Genomic DNA, 24,683 nt, shown 5'->3' with positions numbered 1-24,683 from the left:
TTGGTACAACGCTACAACCAATGTCTACGTCGGAGCGACGCGTATATAGAGAAGTAGCTGGAAGGTGTAGCAAATAGATGCAAATAAATCATTTTTGATTTTCACTGTGGTTTCCATTTGGCGACCGATCGGACCTTACTTTTTGAATATACCTCATACCTTTAGACTGTTTCTCTGCCGTTTAACGCCAGAACAGCTCGCAGGAGAAACGAACATTTAAGTGCTTCCATGAGAACTATAATTTCTCTTATTTTATTACTACGATCATTTCTCTCTGTGTGGGTTGGCGGTAGCAAAGTATTTTCGTACTCGAAGGAGAAACTTGGTGATTGAAATTTCGTTAAAAGATCTCGCGCAACGAAAAACGCTTTTTTTTTTTCAAAGATTGCCACCCGATCCTGTGTACCATATCCGTCACACTCTCTCCGCTATTTGGCGATAGTACAAAACGAGCTGCCATTCTTTTTCGATGTCCTCCGTCAAGCCTATCTGCTACGGTTCCCATACCGCACAACAGTATTCTAGCAAATGACAGGCAAGCGTAATACAGGCAGCTCTTTAGTGGATTTTTTGCACCTTCGAAGTGTTGTACACAGTCTTTGGTTCAATTTCTCCACAAAATGATTTGGTAATGGATAAAATGAGTACTGAAGCTAGCACATAAATCACCGTACATACCTATGAAGAGCAAAAGAAATACTGTTACAGTAAATGCAGTAGTAGGAGACCCATCACACTCGCTTCTACACGAAGTTCGTAGGACAGGTTAACGAAACACGGAGGAACCGAGCGAGGTGGCACACTGTGACTCAGTGGTTAGCGCATTGGATTGGCAATCTGCAGGACGACAGAACAGATCCCCGTCCAGCCAGCTTGATTTAGGTTCTCCTTGATTTCCCTCAATCGCTTAAGGCAAATGCTGGGATGGTTCCTTTTGGAAGGGCACGGCCGATTTCCTTCGTCATCCTTTCCTAATTCGAGCTTATGTTCCGTCTCTAATTATCCCGTCGTCAACGGACTATTAAACTCTAATCTTCCTTTCTCACTTGTTCCTGAAAGGAGGATATATTTTGTTCGTAAAGAAGGACATCAACATTTTTATGTTTTGTAATTGTAATAATCTTTGAAGTTACGAATTTCTATTAAAGAACTCAACTGCAGGCTGCTGTTACAGAGACCGAATGATTGAACACCAAAAGTGTAGATATCAATAATGAAGTTGTGATTATTTACATGGAAGTCATTAGTGAACGTTTTAAAGTAGTACTGCATCGTGGACATACAGCAGTATTGGATACTTACATTAGTGCTATACATTTAGAATCTGCTCATCTTTGTAAAAAAAAAAAAAGGAAGTAAAAGCGAAATTTTATATATTTCAATTATTTTTCCCTATCAACAGATTTAACAGTCGCATAGAACAGGAACAGATGTGTTGCAACGCACTGAATGTAGCACGTCGGCTTGAATAACAATAACTTTCAGGTCATTTTCTATTTTTTTCCATTTTTAGTCGGTGTTTGAATACCTGAAAAGTCGCTACATTCGTCTAGGACAACACAACAAATCCGCAGTGGCAGAACATCAGCAAGACTGCAGAAAAGAAATAAAATTCAGCAAAGCCTATGTGTTGGCCAAGCAGCCAATTATGACGAAACGCAAAATCAGAGAGGCCATCGAAATATTTAAATACCCTCATAACATGAACAGGGAGGATGGACTCAGGCTTGCCCCATCTTGGCTGCCAGCAATCAGAGCCCAACAGATGGCACTGTCAACACGAGGCACGAGCACTACCGGCGAGTAACTGCTGCAGCGCGGCCGACGTCCAGCAATTGGTAAACAGCAGCCAACTTCTCATTCGACGGTGACCACCAATCATGGTACATAACACAAGAGCCAATAGACGACAGAGGTCACGTTCTCCCTCCACCGCAAAATCCTATTAAAATAAAGTTTCCTCTACTACTTCCTTAAGTGACCAATGAAACTAACTACCTTGTTAAAATTATGACGTAATGGCATGCGTAGTGAACAGTAACAACCAAATATAAAGGACACTGCATAGCTAGAACGCACCATTAGTTCCAGAAGAAGGCCGCTGCAACCGTGGCCGAAACGTTGGTTTTTCTCCAGCAGCAGTAATTTTTTTCATTATGACGCGGTACCATACCCAGAAAACTTTTATGTCGAAGTTCTCCTTCTCCATGACAACGCAACGCCTCACAAAAGTCTGCGCACCCGACCGAAGCTCACAAAACTTCATCGGACTGTTCTTCTCATCCACCCTGGAGTCCAGATCGCACACCTCCAGACTTCCATCTGTGTAGCCCTACGAGGGATGCACTCAGCGAAGAGCAGTAAGTTGATGATGGGGAGGTTATTTATACAGCAAGACGTTGGCTTTGACGTCGACCAGCAGAGTGAAATCATGCGGGTATACAGGCCCTCCCAATAAGGTGGTATAGCGCCATCACATTGAAAAGAAATTATGTTTAAAAACAGGATTTTGTAGCCAAAAGAGTGGGAAATAATATGGTGTAACGGAATACCGAATAGAGCCAACCTGATTTTAGAAAAAGAGGGAAAAGAAAGTGTTTCGTTACTTATTGAACGCCCCTCAGAAAATATTTACATTTACTCATGATACTCCCTGTACAAGTCCTACAATTGTCACAGTGAGCTAGACGCCGTTATCTATAAACAGTGTGTTGCAGCTTTACAAAGATTTATTTTTAATTTTGATTTAATCGACAGAAATGACATCGGACGGCAGGCAGCGGCGTGACCCACAGGCAGCCACAGCCTGTCGAGACCGTTGTAGGCAACCCGCGCGACGCGGTTTCGCGACTCCCCAACGTGCCGCGTACAAGAGATAAATGTGTAGCAACTCTTACCTACTCTGGCACGAAGTAATTTAAATTTCCATACGGATCTTAGTGACAATTATGATGTTCGCTTTTCGTCTGCGGATTGAAGAACAGATGACTCTGACAGTATAATCGGAATGCAAGCTGCCCACACCAGACAGTAACTCGAACTAATAGTCTTCTGCTGTATTTTGAGAATGCAAGAATTTAATATAACTCAAATTACTGCAGACTAAAATGTTTCAGAAATCATTATGTAACGGCTATAATTGCAATTAAAGTGGAAAGCAATAGATACAGCTATTTGAATGTAGAATTAAAGAGGGAACGAAAAGTATTTATCTTTCGCCGTGTAAAAGTTTACATCTGACGTCACCACCTATTCCATCACTATAAAAGCTACAAGTTCAAAAGTCCTACGCTCTCAGCGACAACATCAAATGTATAAATTTATTGTAATCAGTTTACTGGTGAGAATCAGTGCCACTAATCATGGGCCAGTCTAATTTTAAGAATGAAGTAAATGGTTCAAATGGCTCTGAGCACTATGGGACTCAACTGCTGAGGTCATAAGTCCCCTAGAACTTAGAACTACTTAAACCTAACTAACCTAAGGACAACACACACATCCATGCCCGAGGCAGGATTCTAACCTGCGACCGTAGCGGTCGCGCAGTTCCAGATTGTAGCGCCAGAACCGCTCGGCCACCAGCGGCCGGCAAGAATGAAGTAAAGCAATAGGTATGTTAATATGTGGAATGCGTACGGCACTCACGAAGTAAGTGGTATTGATGTTTCTCTCCGTTAAACGAATGCAAGGAACGCAGTCAGCCTATGATAGGTTACTCCACTTACACAGGAAAATTATCTGATGCTCACGTCAAAGAAGCGAACTCTGGGGTACCGTTTGACTTGGTTTACCAGCTGTCTGCAGGTAGAAGACTAAACTTTGTTACCAACGTAAGCAAAATTCTTTAATATGATTCACGAACTTAATTAATGATGGTGCCTCGATCACTGAATATATATTTTTTCTAACCGTGTTTAAGCTATCATGTTTTGGTTACTTTCATCATCGCAATCTAACTTGCAACTTCCAAAATATACTGTGTCATTATCGAGTAAATCCTTTTTCGGAAGTTTTACATTTGGCGCCGGAGATGGCAGTAACAGAAACATGGTACATGAGATAATTTAGTAAATAATCACTAATGGTTCCAAGCAGCGTAATTCGTAAAATTCATAATTATCATGCCGTCACTGTCGGAATTTATGTAGTCTGGTAATAACAACTTTAACGAGAGTCAATGGTAAGTGTTGGTCAGAAAAATGCTTTCCCAGAGTCGTTTAACACCACTTGCCTGTAACAAAGCTCAGCATTTGACTTTTTCATTGTTACGACGATGAAACACATAGGTCGCAAATTTGGCTGGTAGAGAAGAAGCTGTGAAGCCTCCCTGTAATTAGGATTTTGTCCCAAAAGGAGACAGCTAGGAGACGTAGTCATGAAGTATTAACTATCAACTAGGAACCAAAACAATATAATGCAATGATGAAGGAGAGTTGCTTCAATATTCAGTTTTAAGACCTGTGTCATGCAGTTCTGAACGACAGTCTGTCCTGTGCAAGACTCCTAATCTCTGAGTAACTATTACAATTACTTCAAGTAGAACCTCCTTACCGCTTTCATATCTCGTTCTTCAAATTTTACCCCCACATACTTCCGTCCAGCACCAGATTGACTATTCCTTGATGTATCAGGATGCATACTATCAACGGGTCCCTTCTTTTACTTAGTTTCGACTCTGTTCCTCCACATTAGTTATTTGATCTACCCATCTAATCACCATCATACATCCTTTTGTAGCACCACATTTCAAATACTTCTGTTTTCTTCTTGCATGGCCTGTTTACCGTCAATAATTTTTTCATAATGCGGGGCCACAGTCGTAATATATTTCTTTAAGGTCAGTACCGCCATTAGACTATTGTTTATTTGCAGTGTTACATTTACACTTACACAATCATGATTTCGGCTTCAAAGTACCATTATCAAGTGTTTTAAGTGTTATACATCTTAGGCACTGTATACATCTTAGGCACTTTATAACACTTAAAACACTTGATAATGGAACTTTGAAGCCGAAATCATGATAGTGTAAGTGTAAATGTAACACTGCAAATAAACAATAGTCTAATAGCGGTACTGACTTTAAAGAAATGTTTACTGTCTCTTCCTCACTAGGCTAGAACAAGACAAATCGTTTCAAAAAACATTCCTATCGTTCAAATTTATATTAGATATTAATAAGTTTCTCTCTTTTTTTATAAATTCTTTTATTTTTATTTCCAGTCGCATTTTATATCCTCTCTACTTCAGTCACCATCAGTTATTTTACTGCTCGAATAGCAAAACTCGTCAGCTGCTTTCAGTGCCACATTTTCTAATCTTATTTACTCAGCACGTCTTGATTTACATCGACTGTGTCCTATTACCCTTTTTTCTCTTTTGTTGTTGTTCATATTGCTATATATTTTTCAAGGCCCAACCATTCTGTTCAACTGCGCTTCCAAATCCTTGTATGTCTGTGACAAAATTACAATGTCACCAGTAAACTTCAAAATTTTTATTTCTTCTCCCTGAACTTAAATTCCCTTTCCCAATTTCTCCTTGGCTTCCTTTACTGCTGGCCAGTGCACAGACTAAGCAACATTTTGGTAGGCTACAACCCTTTGTCAGTCCATTTTCAAACACTTCTCCTCTTCAAAGTACTTCGATTCTTGTAACTGGTGTCTGACATCTGCACGAAAGAAAGATTGCGTGGTTAACGTCCCACCTACAAAGGTGCCATTATGAACGGAGCACAAGCTCGGGTGTAGCAAGAATGAGGAAGGAAATCGTCCGTGATTTCGGGGAATCACCGGATATCTAAACCCGGATGACCGGAAGCGAATCTGAACCGTCGTCCTTCCGATTGCGAGTCCAGTGTGCTAACCACTACGCTACCTCACTCGGCAGTCCGGTTTTTGTACAAGCTATAGAAAACATTTCGCTCCCGGCTCTTTATCCTTGATACCTTCGAATTTTTCGAAAATTGTAGGCGAGTCATCATTCTAAAAGTTCTGTCTAAATCTAGGGAAGGAGATTTGCCTTTCTTCAACCCATTTCCTGAAGTGCGTAGTACGGTCAGTACTATCTCACGTGAACATACGTTTCCGGAGCTGATGTTGCTTCAGTGTTTAAGGAGACCCAACAGCTATGGCTATCAGTCTCCTCTCACCTCCCAGGACAGAAGCAGTGTATACAATCTGCCTGCGTATAGCATAAATTCTGTGTGCAACTGTGAGAATGTGTTCTAAATGTTTGCGTAGCGTGTATCTGAGGCCTAACACGGTATTGGCCTATTCTGGTGTGGGAAACCACCTAAAAACGTCAATGCTGGCCGGCACACCGACCCCGCCGGCCGAAGTGGCCGTGCGGTTAAAGGCGCTGCAGTCTGGAACCGCAAGACCGCTACGGTCGCAGGTTCGAATCCTGCCTCGGGCATGGATGTTTGTGATGTCCTTAGGTTAGTTAGGTTTAACTAGTTCTAAGTTCTAGGGGACTAATGACCTCAGCAGTTGAGTCCCATAGTGCTCAGAGCCATTTGAACCAACCACACCGACCCCTCGCCGTTAATTTACGTGGCGGATTCGATTCGAAACTGGTACGCCTGTTTTCCGAAAGCGGCCGCGTTAATACGCGCGGTTATTCGGGCGCTTTTCTACATCCACCTGACGTAATTCATTTTCGGCGTTAGCAGGAATGTTGCAACTGTACAGCCGACTAAAGAAGTCATCTATTACTGAAAACGAAGCATCACATGATATACCGCGTTATCAGTGAGTTGTGTAATTTTGTTCTTCCTCCTTCAGCGGCGTGCTGCGGCTCTGCGGTGATTTCAATGTGTACCCGGCCCGCAGACATTAACTTATAAATTAAATAAGAATAATTAAAGTACGCAACATAATTTTTTCGAGGTGCTAGTTAAAATCCAATTACACCCTTCATATTTTCTGCGGATGGAGAGCATCTGCAGAGGGACGTGATGAATGTCCAAGATTGAGAGAAAACTCTTGGGAACGAAAAGGTTTGAGTGAAATTCTCCCCAAGAACAGCGCGCAAACTCTCTTTGTACCGTTGTCTCATTGGCACGATCTCGAGGCAGCGAAACGTATTCTTCTTCCCTCTGCTTTTCCACACTAGCAGTGCCCGCCGGTAATATAAAAAGGGAAGAAGCCACGTTTTGTTTGCACTCAGTCGAAGCGGCGGCGATAGAGGAGGCAGCGTGTAATTTTTGAGCGCGCGCACGCGGTTTGTCTGCCGACTGCGGACGGGCGGGCAGCAGCAGCCGCCACAGCAATGCGGGATAATGAAGCATCCCGAATGCGCGAGTTGAAAACAGCGGCGGCGCGTGATAGCGGCCCGATAAGGGCGGGCGCTCAGTGTGCTAAACGTTACACGCGCTGCTGGCTTTAACGCGCCGGGCATGCCGCTGCCATAAACCTGTTTATTCAAGCGGACACAGTTGGCAGCGCGGGGAGAGAGGTAGTTAGGGTCCGACAGTCGCTGCGGAGAGCAACTCTCGCACGTGTAAACCTCCCGAGACGCATCCGAGCGGACGAGGCGAGGCCGCACATGCCGCTAACTGGCGGCGTGGGGAAGAAGACGGAAAGGTGGAAACGGGAAAAAAGCCGGACGGGGGCGGCAAAATCAGGACGGAGGGGGTGGAGGGAGGCGGAACAGAGTGGAGCGGGGGAGGAGGCGCCGGCGGAATCGGCTGCGGGCGCTTAATGCGGGCATTAAATCGTATTAAGATAAGACCGGTAGCGGCCGCGAGATAGGCGGCGCGCGGGCGCAGGACAATTGTCTTCTCGTCACGACTATCATCGCAGATGGAGCGTAAAGATAGCGGCTTATAAGGCCGGCCGCCACTATGTGCCGGTGTGTGCGGCTGATACCGCGCAGCCGGTACCCCGCCCATAAGCGTTCCAGGTACGCCCGCCACCGACGCGGTTAATTCGTTCTGTGGACCTCGCAATCACCACCGTGTGAAACGGCCGCGGCCAGGCGGATACGGCAAGTACATCGTCAACACAGGAGGCGTTAGCGAATCAGATTTTTCCCTCCTTGCTTGGTGTTACGCACACTGTCGCACGTTCTAAAACTCTGGTTACTAAAACTTGCGTTTCCAAAAAGATCCGTTTCAGTCGTCAGAGACCGTGTATGTTAGCAAGAACTATCAACCAAGAAATAAAAATCAGCAACTGTACATAACAAGTCCTCTGTACAAATGCATTGTACTCACTACTTGTGTTAAATGTAAAACACGAACATCACACAGGGTTAGGCCTTAGGCCTGTTTCGAAGGGTCCATTCGTACCTACAAAGCAGTATGAGAAATGATCTATGATTGTAGGACGTATGATCAACAGGTCGCCAATCCCTCCAACCGTTATTGGCTGTAGATTAACTCTTATGATGAAACTTCCTGGCCGGACCGAGACTCGAACTCGGGGCCTTTGCCTTTCGTGGGCAAGTGCTCTATCAACTGAGCTACCCAGGCACGACTCAGGCCCCGTCCTCACAGCTTTACTTCTGCCAGTACCTAGTCTCCTACCTTCCAAACTTTACAGAAGCTCTCCTGCGAACCTTGCAGAACTAGCACTCCTGACAGAAAGGATATTGCGGAGACATGTCTTAGCCACAGCTTGGGGGATTTTTGGAACTCTTCTGATGCCTCTGCTTTTATATTCAAACAACTCTCAGTGAGTGGACCTTATTTCACACCTCGCCACCTCAGATAAATCCTACGGAGGCGGTCTTGTATGTGTACCAGATTCGTAAGCCGTCCTCTGCCCGTTCCCCGCTCTCCATTATACGAGAGCGTACTGAAAAGTATTGCCTCCGACCTTTTTATGTGAAAACTCTTAAAGCTTATTAGATAAAAGTAATTTTATTAAGTTTCTATGTCTTCATTCTTAATGTCTACATCTGTTTCTCAATGCAGACACACTGGCGACGAATACATTCTTCACAGCGCGAGACCAGGTTGTTGATAGCGTCACTATAGAATGTTTGACTTCGATGAGAGAGCCAGAACCTCACCTCTGTTTGCACCATTTCATCACTACTAAACTGAACTCACCGAAGGTGTCCTTTAAGTTGTGGGAACAGGTGAAAATCGGATGGGGCCAAGTCGGGACTGTATGGAGGATGATCGATGACAATGAACCCAATGCATTGGATTGTTGGACGTGTCGCAGCGCTTGTCATGCTGAATGTGTGTGGCCGAACTCTTCGAAGTCGTTGTTTAAGTTTCCTGAGAATTTCACAGTACCTTCCAGAGTTTATAGTGGTTCCTTTAGGCATGAATTCCAAATGCACCACATATTGCCCATCCCAGAACACAGTGAGCATGACTTTGCCTGCTGGTGGCGCGATCTTCAACTTCTTTGTTGTCAGTGATCCTTTGTGTAGATACGCCATTGATGCTTTCTTCACCTGTCACAGTCTTGTTAAGGAACTCATCAGTCTCACGTAGGGAACGTAAAATAAGTTGTTGAAATATGTCTAATCTCCTCTGTTTCGATTGCAGTCAGTTTTCTGAGGTTATAAAGCTCTATTATTGCACGCTATTTCTCTCTCACCAGCATACTTAGGCTACACAATGACACGTTACGCGCTACAGTTCATGGGCCTCTAGCGAAGCGGGAAGGTCGACCGAGTAATACGCATGACATATGAAACCTCAACCGATACTGAGAACGGAATAAAAAATTCGGAGGCACTGCTTTTCAGCTCGCCCTCGAACTGGCTGACGACAATAAATTCATCTACTCGACTCTCGAGTACTGTTCGTCGGTCTGTAGCTCTTACCAGGTAGCAATTAATACAGGAACTACAGACTTAGGGGAGGTTCAACGAAGAGTTCCGTGGTTTGTTCAGTTAGTGCGAAAGCATCATGAGCATTCCCAACCAACTCTAATAGTAGACTTCATATAGAGGAGTAGTGTATCACAGACTTACTCTTAAGGTATCTAAAACGCCACGACAAATCTAATAACATACTGAAACTTACTTGGGGATTAAAAAAGTGTGCTAGATCGAGATTCAAATCTGAGGCATTTCTCTTTTGCGGACAAGTGCTCTACTGAGTCATCCAAGCATTACTCACGACCAGGCATCGCAGAGGTTTCAAATCGGTGGACACTGCTTGCAAAGTGAGAATTCATTCTGAAAACAACCACCCAGTCTGCGGCTAAGGTATTTTGCCGCAGGACCGTTTCCTCCAGGTAGGCTAGTCCCTTGAGGTTCGCAAGAACGTGTGTTAAGTGTAGCAGGTAGTAGATAAGATACTGGCAGTATTAACGCTGCTGGAAACAATCGAGTGGCTGGAGGAGCGGATACATGTAGCACCTTCTTCTACAAATCGTAAGTGGATAAATACAAATGAAAAACTATCATGGTAAGTTGTTGCGGTTTCCATAGCAAGCTAGAAAGGGCGTAACTTTGTGTATTCAGTTTGCTAGCCCCTATAGTTGTGTGTCTTGAAAATTTATTTCTTCCTATTTAATCGAGTTCTGGATGCCTTAAAACTCTTTCTCAGGTACCTTCTGTAACACTGTATTTCAGTGCCTTCGAATGAACAGGCAAGAGAAACTACATATCTAAAACCATTTCACATCGTACTGCGCGGTCAACTTACAACAAAAGCACAGCGTACATTTTGGATAGAAAACACATGTTCGTAATACGAAACAACTTAGTTAGACGAAACCATAGTCCTAATAATCCAAGAATAGAAGGAAAATAAATCAGATATAAATTAAGTAAACTTTTAATATAGTCAAACCAAAGACTCACTTACCTTCTACATACCCTTTCAACAGTGTAATACAATACGTGTGGAGAAAACCCCAATAAAAAACTAAAATATAGAATATATATGAAGTTCTCCGTTTTCTGTCTCTGGGATATTTATTCTCTCATAAATGTACGTGAACAATACACTTATTAAATGTAATGTGGAAATCATAAGCGAATGAGAAAGTATAGAAAGAAAAACAGCGTCCAGGCCACTTTTTTTATTTTAATCGGATAATTCGTTTCAAGTGATTCTTTGCCTGCTGACTACCTGCACTTCGCAATAATTCGTAATTAATGGAACTGAAAATGATCTAGAAAAGATTTGAAACTGGTTAACAGAAAAATTAAGGAAGTAACCTAGTCGATTTTTTTTCTTCATATACACTGGAAATTGTCACGGTACCTTGTGGACATTATCCACTTATGAATGAGGGTGGTTCCACAAAGTGAGTTAACACAGACGATTTAACTGTTTTCAGGTATGTATTTTCTAGGATAAATTTAGACTGAATTTTTGTTTTATGTGTTGACCTCATAATAGGATACATAAATGTTTCTGTTTGTGTATGTTGTTCTTGTATGTTCCTTTCTAGACACTGAAACAGTTCCTTTTACTTGCAGGTGTCTGAGGATGGAATGCAAGTGTCTCAAAATCGACAATATGGGAGTTAAATTTTTTCAAAGAGCACTCTTTCATGGGCAAACGAATTGAATTATCATGTGTTTTTTGCAGGAAACTCTTAGTCAATGCCGTGTTTTCTTTCTTGTTGCAAACCGAAATATATGTCCATGTAACATACATCAGCAGAAAGGTGTTCTGAGAGTGTAGTGCAGTATACCGTCGAAGAACGTTATCGTTCGACTAATTCCTTTGAAAGAAACTCTTCATATTAAATCATTACTAAATTAGAAAAAGACTTTAAGATCTTTTTGAAACCATAATTCTTATTACATTGTGATATATTTTATTCACTTTCAGGTATGCCGTGTTTTGTCTGGACTATTGTTACTAAAGAAACTATCTTCACTAAACAGAAATCTCGAATGCAAAGGGAAAGCACGAAACTAGTACATCAAGCTGTTATTTGAAAACATTTCATTAGTATTAGCTGTGCTACATTTTCTCTTCACTAGAATCAGCAAACTTGGAGACAAACTGACTTTCAGAATTTCCTGTAAGAATGTTTAATTTTTCCTACATATGCTTAAAAAACGTTCTCGCCGTAATCACGTAGGACAAGGTATTGCAGTAGCAGGTTGCCTCCACTTTTGCCTGCTGAAAAACCCATCCCGAACAACGTAGTTATACTGTTGTCACCTGAAGCTATCTCGTCCGCCCTTGGAATCCCTAGGCAAATTTTAGAACCATTGGAACATGCAACTCCGGAAGTTTCTGGTGTCAAAAGGAGCGACGGCTGTAGTAGCGTGTGTCAGCACGCCGTCCTGGCGCGACGGAGTTCGTGTCAAAGCGAGTATCACAGCTGGGAGGCATCGGGTTCCGTAGCAGCTGCGGCGGTACCGGGAACAGCAGAGGTGCTGATGAAAGGCGTCACAGCACGATGTTGTTCTCTTAATTATACTTTTTTTTATCTCAGTTCAGTCTTAAATAACTCCAAAAACCTTCGATTCAGATGTTCACTGCGTTTCCACATAACACGACCATACCTGCTCCTAATAGTTTTCTGTAGGCCATTTCGTGGTCTTGTAAAGTTTCCTGTGAGGCTCAGTCACGACGTTACAGCAACGAATACGAAAACAGTTATTATTGAATGTAAATCTCAACTGCCGCTACAGAGCAGAGTGTTGTCAAAAGTGCAACTGTCTGCTCTCAGGGCCACTTACCAGCTGGTTCTGGTAGGCAGTGACAGCGGTGAAGACGGACTCTGGGAAGATGAAGGTCTTGAACTCCTCCCTCTCGAGGTCGGTGATGGGCGCCGAGGCGTTGGCTTCGCTGCGCTTCACCAGGTGGATGCGCGGCTGGTACTTGTGCATCGAGTTCAGCACCAGCTGCCAACAGTACCACAGATTTCCTCACATCGAACACAAGGAATATGAACCCACAGCTTCATAACAGCGAAATACACTCATCAGCGAGAATATTTTGACTATGCAACATCGGCACACGAAAGAGCTGCAAGCATTTTTACAAATCACTAATCTGTATCACAACATATCTGCAGCGTCTATTCTGTACAGAGGCACATTAACAGGCTCTTTTATTGTCCTTAAAAAATATGGGGCGTGAAATGAGATCGGGTGTAGGTAGGTCTTCATCTAGGTGATTACTGCGTGATTCACACTTAACGTTTTGGCAGACGGCTTATAGAAAGAAGTACTTTCAGATTATTTCTAAACCGTTCCACTCTTAAATATCGCATGGGAAAAATGAACACCTAAATCTTGCCGTGCGTGCGCTGTTATCTCTTATTAGACAATCGTTTCTTCCTATGTAGATAGGAGTCAACAAAATATTTCTGCGTTCGGCGGGCAAAGTTTGTAATTTAAATTTCATGAGAAGGTCTCGCGCACAACGAGAAATGCCTTTGTTTTATTGATTGACACCCCAGTTTCCTTATCATATCCATGACACTGTCTCCCCTACTTCGCGATTATACAAAATATGATGCCCTTTTTGGTTCTTCTTCGATGTCCTCCGTCGGTCCTGTCTGGCAAAGATGACATAACGCGTAGCAATACTCAAATACATGACGGCTAGCGTAATGCAGCTAGTCTCTTTAGCAGTTTTATTCCATCTTACGAAGTGTACTGCCAATAACACAGACTTTGGTCCACCTTCCCCACAACATTTCGTTCCGTGATTGCTCCGATTTAAATTATTTGTAACTGCAATCCCTAGGTATTTAATCTAAAATATTTAAACTGTATTATTTCTCGTGTAATCTATATCTAACGAAATGTTTATTGTACTCATATGGAGGACTTCAGACTTTTTATTGTTTAGTCAACTGGATGACGATAGAGGGCGTCATAGGTCTCTCTGCCCGCGACAGATTCCATCCTTACGTTAGGTGCAGAGAGGCCAGCAGGGAGGTGGGCGGGGGGATTTTTTTTTTTTTTTTTTTTGGTCATCAGTCTACTGACTGGTTTGATGCGGCCCGCCACGAATTCCTTTCCTGTGCTAACCTCTTCATCTCAGAGTAGCACTTGCAACCTACGTCCTCAATTATTTGCTTGACGTATTCCAATCTCTGTCTTCCTCTACAGTTTTTGCTCTCTACAGCTCCCTCTAGTACCGTGGAAGTCATTCCCTCATGTCTTAGCAGATGTCCTATCATCCTGTCCCTTCTCCTTATCCGTGTTTTCCACGTATTCCTTTCCTCTCCGATTCTGCGTAGAACCTCCTCATTCCTTACCTTATCAGTCCACCTAATTTTCAACATTCGTCTGTAGCACCACATCTCAAATGCTTCGATTCTCTTCTGTTCCGGTTTTCGCACAGTCCATGTTTCACGGCGGGGGGATAGTCGATAGATTGAGGTTTGCTTGAGACATTCATTAATGAGGTGGACCTATTAACTGAGGGCTGCGTCAGCATGCTTAGGGTGGAATGATGCGATCCACACGGGGGCAGCGGATTTGGCTAAAGATAATGAAAGCAACGAGCATGAAGTCCTCTGCGATGATGTGTCTCAGATTTTGTGAGTTGGGTCCTAATGGACGTGGTTCTGCTGTATACCATGCTTCTCCTCTTGATATAGTTTCGTCTAAATTCCATAGATTTTTTATTAGAACAGCACCTGTCTTGCGGGATACCATGTGAAGATGTATTACGTCATAGGTTTTCCTTGTGTTTATGCACAGCAGGACTTTACTTATAGATGTGATTATACACACTTATTCCCTGTTTTCTCGATTTTCCCTCCTCAGCTGGATTGGTGCGCTTTCATATTTTGCACCACGGATGTCAGTTTAGTGATTTTCAGACATACGTAAATTACAGTATGTGATCAACAGTATCCGGACACTCCCAAAACATACTTTTTTCATATTAGGTGCATTGTGCTGCCACCTACTGCCAGGTACTCCATATCAGCGACTACAGTAGTCATTGGACATCGTGAGAGAGGAGAATGGGGCGCTCCGCGGAACTCACGGACTTCGAGCTTGGTCAGGTGATTGGGTGTCACTTCTGTCATACTTCTGTACACGAGATTTGACACTCCTAGATATACATAGGTCCACTGTCTCCGATGTGATAGTGAAGTGGAACCGTGAAAGCACAAGTACAGCACAAAAGCGTACAGGCCGACCTTATCTGTTGACTGACAGAGACCGCCGACGGTTGAAGAGGGTCGTAATTTGTAATCGGCAGACATCTATCCAGGCCCTCACACAGGAATTCCAAACCGCATAAGGATTCACTGCAGGTACTATGACAGTTAGGCGGGAGATAAGAAAACTTGGATTTCATGGTCGAGTGGCTGCTCATAAGCCACACATCACGCCGGTAAGTGCCAAACGACGTCTCGCCTGGGATAAAGAGCGTAAACATTGGACGAGTGAACAATGGAAAAACGTTGTGTGATGTGACAAATCACGGTACACAATGTGGCGATTAGATGGCAGGGTGTGGGTATGGCGAATGCCCGGTGAACGTCATCCGCCAGCATGTGTAGTGGCAACATCAAAATTTGGAGGCGGTGGTATTATGGTGTGGTCATGTTTTCCATGGAGGGGGCTTGCACCCGTTGTTGTTTTGTACGGCTCTATCACAGCACAGACCTATATTGATGTATTAAGCACCTTCTTGCTTACCACTGTTGCAGAGCAATTCAGGGATGGCAATTTCATCTTTCAACACGATCGAGCACCTTCTCATAATGTACGGCTTGTGGCGGAGTGGTTACACGACAATAGCATCCCCGTAATGGACTGCCCTGCACAGAGTCCTGACCTGAAACGTGCAGAACACCTTTGGGATGTTTTGGAACGCCGACTTCGTGCCAGGCCCACCGACCGATATCGATATCTCCCCTCAGTGCAGCACCCTGTGACGAATGGGCTGCCATTCCCCAAGAAATCTTCCAGCACCTGATTGAACGTATGCCTTCGAGAGTGGAAGCTGTCATCAAGCCTAAGGGTGGGCCAACACCATATTGAATTCCAGCATTACCGATGGAGGGCACCATGAACTTATAAGTCATTTTCAGCCAGGTGTCCGGACACTTTTGATCACATAGTGTATGTAACTGTATGGCAATGATGACGCAAATGAGATTTTATATGTCGACATTACATTTCCTACTGTATATACGAGAGCGTGTTAAAAAGTAATGTATCGGAATTTTTATGTAAAAACTATTAAAGCCTTTTAAGTAGAACGAACTGTTAATAACGTTCCAGACCTTCACTCTTCGTGTGTACATATTTATTTCTCAACATAGTCACTCTGGCGACCAATACAATTATGCTAATGAGATACCTGTTTGTTGATACAGCCACTGTAGAATGTTTTTTGACGGAATCATTACCCACCTACGCTTGAACCGCTCCATCACTATCAAAGTGAAGTCTTTGAAGGCGTTCACTAAGTTTTGGAACGGATGAAAATCGGATGGGGCCAAGTCGGGACTGTGTGGAAGATGATCGATGACAGTGCACCCAAGGCGACGGATTGTTGCTGGTGTCGGAGCACTCATGTGTGGTTTTACATTGTCGTACTGAAGGAGGGGTGTTCCATGTGTGGACTAACTCATCGAATTCGAAATTCGATTACAACACACTCTTTCTCAAGCAGTGACACAGTTACATGACACACCGTCATGTTACATGCCAAAATTCGAAGCCCTCCAGCGGGAAATAGCTGCAAATATGTAGACATGTAAATAACGTTTGCTTTATTTAGGAATCTTCAAGAATTTTCAGGTAAAAATTTGGAGGCACGCTGTCGTAAAACACAGCTGTAGGCTGTGATTATATTCACTTGCCTGACTTTGTAACCACATGTGGGCTTGTAAATTCATTTGCATGCTAAATAGTTACACAGAGATTATTTGAATGTACGTACTAGGCTGTACATTATGTTAACTTGACATCTCTGCCATTTGTACTTTTGTTTAAGTTCTTCTACGCCTACTAAATATTTTATTCTGTCTGCGCGTTGGTGTGTTTACAGGGTGCCCGATAATGACTAAAAAGTCGATATTGGTGAACAGCAAATAAAATTATACGGCCCGTAATGGATAATGTTTTCACTGGAAAGATATATTCATCATCCTATCTCTTGCTTGTTGTTGGAAAGCGACGTCGATACCGCCAACGAAAATGACAACGTTAGAGGCGCAAAGAGGTGGCAAAGAGAGGCAACTCACGATAGGTGGCACTCCTGACGCCACCTGTAGCCCTAAAAGCATTGGCAGTAGCGGCTGGGAGCTCCAGCGTACATCATTCGCCGAGTGAAGACTGTACCCTTCAACCTCGAGACTCACTTGGCTGTCTGCTACGGTATTAGACTTCCCAGTGCTCTAAGGCTACGATAACTGGTCAGCAAAGTCTGAGACTGACTTTTCTCCGTAGCTTCCTTGATATTTTCCTACCTGTACTACAAATATTTGAAAAGAGCGTGTTTTTATTTATAATGCCCGTAGACGGTAGCACTCTCCTATCGGTAGGTTGGTAGTAATGCTATACTTTGTAGATGCTCCTTGCATTTCGCATACCAAACAGTGGTACTGACGCCAGAGGAGAAGTACGGCACAATAAAGTTCCGTCATCGTTTAAACCATACAGCCACTGAAACTTGCGAAATGCTGCAGCAAGCGTACGGTGAAGATGGACAGCCTATTCCAATAGTGTTAGGTGGTTCAAGGAGTTCCAAGAAGGCTGACTTGTCTGTGTTAGGTAAGGTGAGTCTGATCTTTCGGCTCCTGCTGTGACTGAATTAAACATCAACACAGCTTCTGTGACTGTCCGTGAGCATAGGCGGATAACATTACGTAAGCTCAGTGAACTGCTGAGAATTTCACGTGGAAACATCTGTACGATTATGCATGATCATCTCCATGTGACCCGTGTTCGTGCCCGTTGGATGCCACGTCTGTTGACTCCCGAACAAAAGGTTATGGCAACGGGGATAAGCCATAAAGTGCTGCGCCTCTTTGCCGATAGAGGGGAAACTATGACCGATGAGGAGTCAAGGCTGCATCATTATGATCCTGAAGGAAAACGTTCCAGTACAGTGTGGAAATCTCCAGATTCTCCAACACCAAAACAGGCTGCAGTCCTTCCATCTGCAAGGAAAGTGATGGTGATCACTTTCTTTACTGTCATGGAATGGAATGATTTCCAAGCATGCAGTTCCACACCACACTAGTGTTACAGCAGCATACTACACGGCTAAACTGAGGAAGCACAGTGCTAGGAAACGAAAAGAACTTTCCCGGTTTCTGTGGCTGCTTCATCATGACAATGCATGGCCCCACCTCGCAAATCAAGTCATGCAGTTTATGGTGCAAGACGGCATTACCTGTGTACCGCATCCGCCCTGTAGCTCCGATCTTGCTCACTGGGGTTTTTCTTTCTTTTTTATTCCCATCACTAAAGGCAAAGCTTCCAGGCATTTGATTTGAAACGACTGGAACAGTGCTCAAGGACAATGAGGCGATAGTCAAGAAACCGATTAAGAATTGCCTGCACTATGAGTTCGAGGACTGGCAGAGACACAATAAAATGTGCGTTCAGGTAGAAGGAAAGCATTTCGAAAAAGATCATGTAAACATTGAAATGGAGAAGTAAACATCTGTGAAAAAATCAGTCTAAGCCTGTGCTGATAAGGACTTTCTGGTATAATTCTTCTCTCATCAAGTTTGGCTGCTCACATCGACTCGCCTAGTGTACGTTGTTTCGTTAACTGCAGATTGTTTTGTGGCTATTTGATTGTGTATTTAATAGACGCTGAGCGCATTTTTGCGGGATGTCGAACAAGCGTGTTCAAAACTATCTGCTTTACAATTAAGCAGCTGGAGGGCGTGCCCTCGAGTGTTAGGCTTCAGGGCGTTCGTATCGAAGTAGTGAGACAGTTCTATCTAGAGACTAAACAGTTATTCGCCCAACAGCCCACGACTCTACTCGTGCAGATGAACGCTCTTGAACGAGGAGACTTACGTGTCCGTGCTTGTCCATCTCGTTGTTGGTGAGCTTGACCTTCTCGAAGGAGACGACCTGCTTGCGCAGCTGCTCGCCGGTGAAGGGCGAGTCTGGGTGCATGTAGAGGCGGCAGGGCGCGGGCGGGTCCGCCTTGCCGGCCACCAGCCACGACGAGCGGTGGTAGGCGTAGCGGTAGCGCTTGTTGTCCACCGGCACGATGTCCATCAGCACCGCGTACCGCTGCTCGGCGCGCACGCCCGTGAACGACACGCGGCACGTCGGGAACATGCGCCTGCAACAGCGCACGCCGCAACCCTTACGTACAAAGTAAGTTACACCTAAAGCGAATTTACGGGGAGTAGCTAAAACTTGGAGGGGATTTCTTGAAAAACAAATTGATGACAGTAACTACACCGAAGCGCCCAAGAAACTGGTGTAGGCATGCGTATTCAAATACATAGATATGTTAACAGGCAGAATACGGCGCTGCGGTCGGCAAAGTTTATAAAACACAAGTGTCTGGTGCCGTTGTTAAATCGGTTACTGCTGCTACAATAGCAGGTTATCAAGATACAAGTGAGTTTGAACGATGTATTATAGTCGGCGCACGAGCGATGGGACACAACATCGCCAATGTAGCGATGAAATGGGGGTTTTCCCGTACGGCGATTTCACGAACGTACTGTGAATATCAGGAATCCGGTAAGACATCAAATCTCCGACATCGTTGCGGCCGGAGAAAGATCCTGCAAGAACGGGACGAATGACGACTGAAGATAATCGTTCAGCGTGACGGAAGTGCAACTCTTCCGCAAATTGCTGCAGGTTTCAATGCTGGGCCATCAACAAGTGTCAACCTGCGAACCATTCAACGAAACATTATCGATATAGGCTTTCGGAGCCACTCGTCTACCTTTGATGACTGGAAACATGCTGCCTGGTCGGACGAGTCTTGTTTCAAACTGTACCGAGCGGATGGACGTGTACGGGTATGGAGACAACCCCATGAATCCATGGACCCTGCATGTCAGCAGGGGATTGTTCAAGCTGGTGGAGGCTCTGTAATGGTATGAAGTGATTGCAGTTGGAGTGATGTGGGACTCCTGATACAATTAGATACGGCTCTGACATTGACACGTACGTAAGCATCGTGTCTCATCACCTGCATCCATTCATGTCCATTGTGCATTCGGACGGATTTGGGGCTATTCCAGCAGGACGATGCGACACCCCATACGTCCAGAATTGCTACTGAGTGGCTCCAGGATGACTCCTCTGAGTTTAAACACTTCCGACGGCCACCAAACGCCCCAGACATGAACATTATTGAGCATATCTGGAAAGCCTTGCAACGTGCTGTTCCGAAGAGATCCCCACCCCCTCGTACTCTTGCGGATTTGTGGACATCTCAGGATTCATGGTGCCAGTTTCCTCCGGCTCTACTTCAGACATTAGTCGAGTCCACGCCACGTCGAGCTGCAACATTCTGCGTGCTCGCGGGGGCGCTTCACGACATTAGGCAGGTGTACCAGTTTCTTTGGCTCTTCAGTGTATATTGTACGAAAATGACATGAAACGACAAAACACGGCGTCGAAATTGTGTGGGGTCAAATCTGCTGCTAGGCAACTCTTTCGCCACCAGATGTTACTTTCAAAATGTGTAAGACAAACGTAATTTGACCCTGGATGTACACTGAGATGATAAAACTCATGGGATACCTTCAAATATCGTGTCGGACCACCTTTTTCCAAGCGTAGTGGGGCAACTCGACGTCGCACGGAGTCAATAAGTCGCCGGAAGTCCCCTGCAGAAATGTTAAGCCATCCTACCTCTATAACTGTTCATAATTGCGAAAGTATTGGCGGTCCAGGATTTTGTGCATGAAATGACCTCTAGAGTACGTCTACATCTACATCTACATGGATACTCTGCAAATCACATTTAAGTTCCATAAAAATTCAATGGGATTCATGTCGGGCGATCTGAGAGGCCAAAACATTCGCTCGAATTGTACAGAATGGTCTCCGTTTGGCAATATGAAGTCCATGAATGGCTGCAAATGGCCTCCAAGTAGTCGAACATGACCATTTCCAGTCAATGATCGGTTCATATGGACCAGATGACCCAGTCCTTTCCATGTGATCACAGCCCACACAGTTATGGGGCCACCACCAGATTCCACAATACGTTATTGACAACCTGGATCCGTGACTTCTTGGGGTAGGGCCGCACTCGAATACTACCATCAGCTCTTACCAAATGAAATCGGGAATGACTTGACCAGGCCACGATTTTCCAATCGTCTAGAGTCCAACCGATATGGTCACGAGCCCAGGAGAGGCGCTGCAGGCGATGTCCTGCTGTTAGCAAATGCATTCATATCGCTCGTCTGCTACCATACCCCATTAACGCCAAATTTCGCCACACATTCCTAACGGATTCGTTCGTCGTACTTTCTACATTTATTTCTGCGATTACTTCAAGCAGTGATGCTTGTCTATTGGCACTTAACTCTACGCAATAGCAGCTGCTCTTGGTCGTGAAGTGATGGCCGTTGGCCACCGCGTTGTCCGTGGTGAGAGGTAATGCCTAAAATTTGATACTCTCGGCACGCTCTTGACACTGTCGATCTCAGAATACTCTATTCCGTAACGATTTCCGAAATGGAATGTCCCATGCGTCAAGCTCCAACTACCATCCACGTTCAGAGTCTGTTAATTCCGGTCATGCTGCTATAATCACAACCTTTTCACATCAACCACCAAAGTACAAATGACAGCTCCGTCAATGCAATGTGATTTTGTATCATGTATACGCGATATTACTGCACCTGCATATGTGTATATCGCTACCCTATGACTTTTTTGTCACCTCAGTGTATAAGACGCGATCAAAATGTTTCCGTCTGAGGGAGTTGCTGCAGAGTGTATGCCACACTGCGCGATGCGTGTGTACAGGGTGTTACAAAAAGGTACGGCCAAACTTTCAGGAAACATTCCTCACACACAAAGAAAGAAAATATGTTATGTGGACATGTGTCCGTAAACGCTTACTTTCCGTGTTAGAGCTCATTTTATTACTCCTCTTCAAATCACATTAATCATGGAATGGAAACACACAGCAACGGAACGTACCAGCGTGACTTCAAACAAATGTTCAAAATGTCCTCCGTTAGCGAGGATACATGCATCCACCCTCCGTCGCATGGAATCCCTGATGCGCTGATGCAGCCCTGGAGAATGGCGTATTGTATCACAGCCGTCCACAATACGAGCACGAAGAGTCTCTACATTTGGTACCGGGATTGCGTAGACAAGAGCTTTCAAATGCCCCCATAAATGAAAGTCAAGAGGGTTGAGGTCAGGTGAGGGTGGAGGCCATGGAATTGGTCCGCCTCTACCAATCGATCGGTCACCGAATCTGTTGTTGAGAAGCGTACGAACACTTCTACTGAAATGTGCAGGAGCTCCATTGTGCATGAACCACATGTTGTGTCGTACTTGTAAAGGCACATGTTCTAGCAGCACAGGTAGAGTATCCCATATGAAATCATGATAACATGCTCCACTGAGCGTAGGAGGAAGAACATGGGGCCCAATCAAGACATCACCAACAATGCCTGAAAATCTTCTCTGACACTGACATTAGGGTTATCGTCAACTGCACGAAGAATTGCCTCGTCCATTGCAGGTGTCCTCGTCGTTCTAGGTCTTCCCCAGTCGCGAGTCAAAAAATGGTTCAAATGGCTCTGAGCACTGTGGGACTCAACTGCTGAGGTCATTAGTCCCCTAGAACTTAGAACTATTTAAACCTAATTAACCTAAGGACATCACAAACATCCATGCCCGAGGCAGGATTCGAACCTGCGACCGTAGCGGTCTTGCAGTTCCAGACTGCAGCGCCTTTAACCGCACGGCCACTTCGGCCGGCGCGAGTCATAGGTTGGAGTGTTCCGTGCTCCCGAAGACGCCGATCAATTGCTTCGAACGTCTTCCTGTCGGGACACCTTAGTTCTGGAAATCTGTCTCGATACAAACGTACCGCGCCAAGGCTATTGCCCCGTGCTAATCCATACATCAAATGGGCATGTGCCAACTCCGCATTTGTAAACATTGCACTGACTGCAAAACCACTTTCGTGATGAACACTAGCCTGTTGATGCTACGTACTGATGTGCTTGATGCTAGTACTGTAGAGCAATGAGTCGCATGTCAACACAAGCACCGAAGTCAACATTACCTTCCTTTAATTGGGCCAACTGGCGGTGAATCGAGGAAGTACAGTACATACTGACGAAACTAAAACGAGCTCTAACATGGAAATTAAGAGTTTCCGGACACATGCCCACATAACATCTTTTCTTTATTTGTGTGTGAGGAATGTTTCCTGAAAGTTTGGCCGTACCTTTTTGTAACACTCTGTATAAGCACCGATATGTAAGCAAGGGGTTAGTGTGACATTCGTGTCTTTGCGACGTCATTGAGGCAAATGCAGGAAACGTGAATTATGGAGTTCTTTCACCGAGGAAAAGACGGAAAAATCAGTTAACATATATTGTTATTCCTAATGTTTAATTCATTCTCTACACACATCATAAATTTATAATTTCTGTTATTAACATGGGCTATTAACGTTTTGTGGTCACAAATCATTACTTCCCAGAATTACTGCTGTGCACGAAACACTGCAAATGTATGACATTTATACTGCTTAACTACAGTATGAATGGTGTCTTAGCCAACGCTCAGTAAGATATTCGATGGACGGCCACACGTGTTATTTGGTCTTTCACGCACAATGTGTCGACGACAATACTTTGAAAGTCCTCCTTTCCCCGTCCATGATAGTATGTCTCACCGGACATTAGGGTCCAATTTAGGCCTGGAGGCGACACTTTGCCGTCTGGTGCAGCGCGCTAATGGATGCACGGCCAGCGACGTCACGAGCCGTCTAATAACACACATTAGCCGGCCCGTAACGCCGCCGCCGCCGCTGCTGCCTCACACGACGCACAGCTCACGTGCTGACCATCAAATGGCCCGCCGTTTCTTCCAGCAACGCCTCTGCTGTATCGTCACACGAATCTCGCGACGAATAGGAGAATTCTTCACATAGGTACCTCATCCTAGGTATCATCCTCATGACTCCGCACATACTATAGTCTCTGTGTAAGGACAGAAACGTACACAAACATACACACATACACACACTCGCAACCACACACGAGAGTACCTGGCCTTAGCTGGGTATGCAATAATTCCAATCTTCAATTAGTCCATCTCCTCCTTCGCATCTATCAATCTCCTCCTCCATCCCCTCTATGTCCATTTCTTCCTCCCCCCTCCCCCCTCCCCCCTCCTTCTGTCTATCCATCATCCCCTCGCCCTCTCTCTGTCCATCTCCCCCTCTTCTCTTTCTGTCCATTGCCCTCTCCCTCTCTGTGTACATCTCTTCCTGCTTCCTATCTTTGTGTGTCTCATTCTCCCCCCTCTCAGTTCATTCATCTCCTCCTACCCTCTCACACTTCCACGCTATCACCCCTATCCCAGTATGAGGTTGCTGATTCTTACCCCCACATATCTCTTTCCAGATACTAAGTAGTAGGTGTATCAGCTTTGGTTGAAATCGATCCTGGGACTTTGCCCACGTACGTGCATATCACATTTATTTAACATATTTGCACAGACTGGAACCCATAGTTGAGCTGTAACTCCAGCGAATTTCGCCCTGCAGTTTCGTTTACACTCGGCTCAATGTTTATGACGTCATATCTCTTGCACTATGACTCGTGCATGGA

The 24,683-nt window shown here is 44.6% G+C and overlaps 1 protein-coding gene across 1 annotated transcript in view; it reads right to left on the bottom strand.

The window, feature by feature from the left end:
• Nucleotides 1–24,683, bottom strand: part of LOC126456009 (T-box transcription factor TBX20-like) — a 195,555-nt gene that overhangs the window by 62,974 nt on the left and 107,898 nt on the right. Inside the window, exons 2-3 of the mRNA XM_050091765.1 lie at nucleotides 18,904–19,177; nucleotides 12,622–12,786 (exon numbers count right to left, since the gene is read on the bottom strand). Of these exons, the coding sequence (XP_049947722.1) occupies nucleotides 12,622–12,786; nucleotides 18,904–19,177 (439 nt within the window). The remainder of the gene's footprint in view (nucleotides 1–12,621; nucleotides 12,787–18,903; nucleotides 19,178–24,683) is intronic.

This window comes from Schistocerca serialis, chromosome 2 (genome assembly GCF_023864345.2).
Source record: "Schistocerca serialis cubense isolate TAMUIC-IGC-003099 chromosome 2, iqSchSeri2.2, whole genome shotgun sequence".
Taxonomy (NCBI): domain Eukaryota; kingdom Metazoa; phylum Arthropoda; class Insecta; order Orthoptera; family Acrididae; genus Schistocerca; species Schistocerca serialis.
This window is presented reverse-complemented; position numbering and strand designations above follow the sequence as displayed.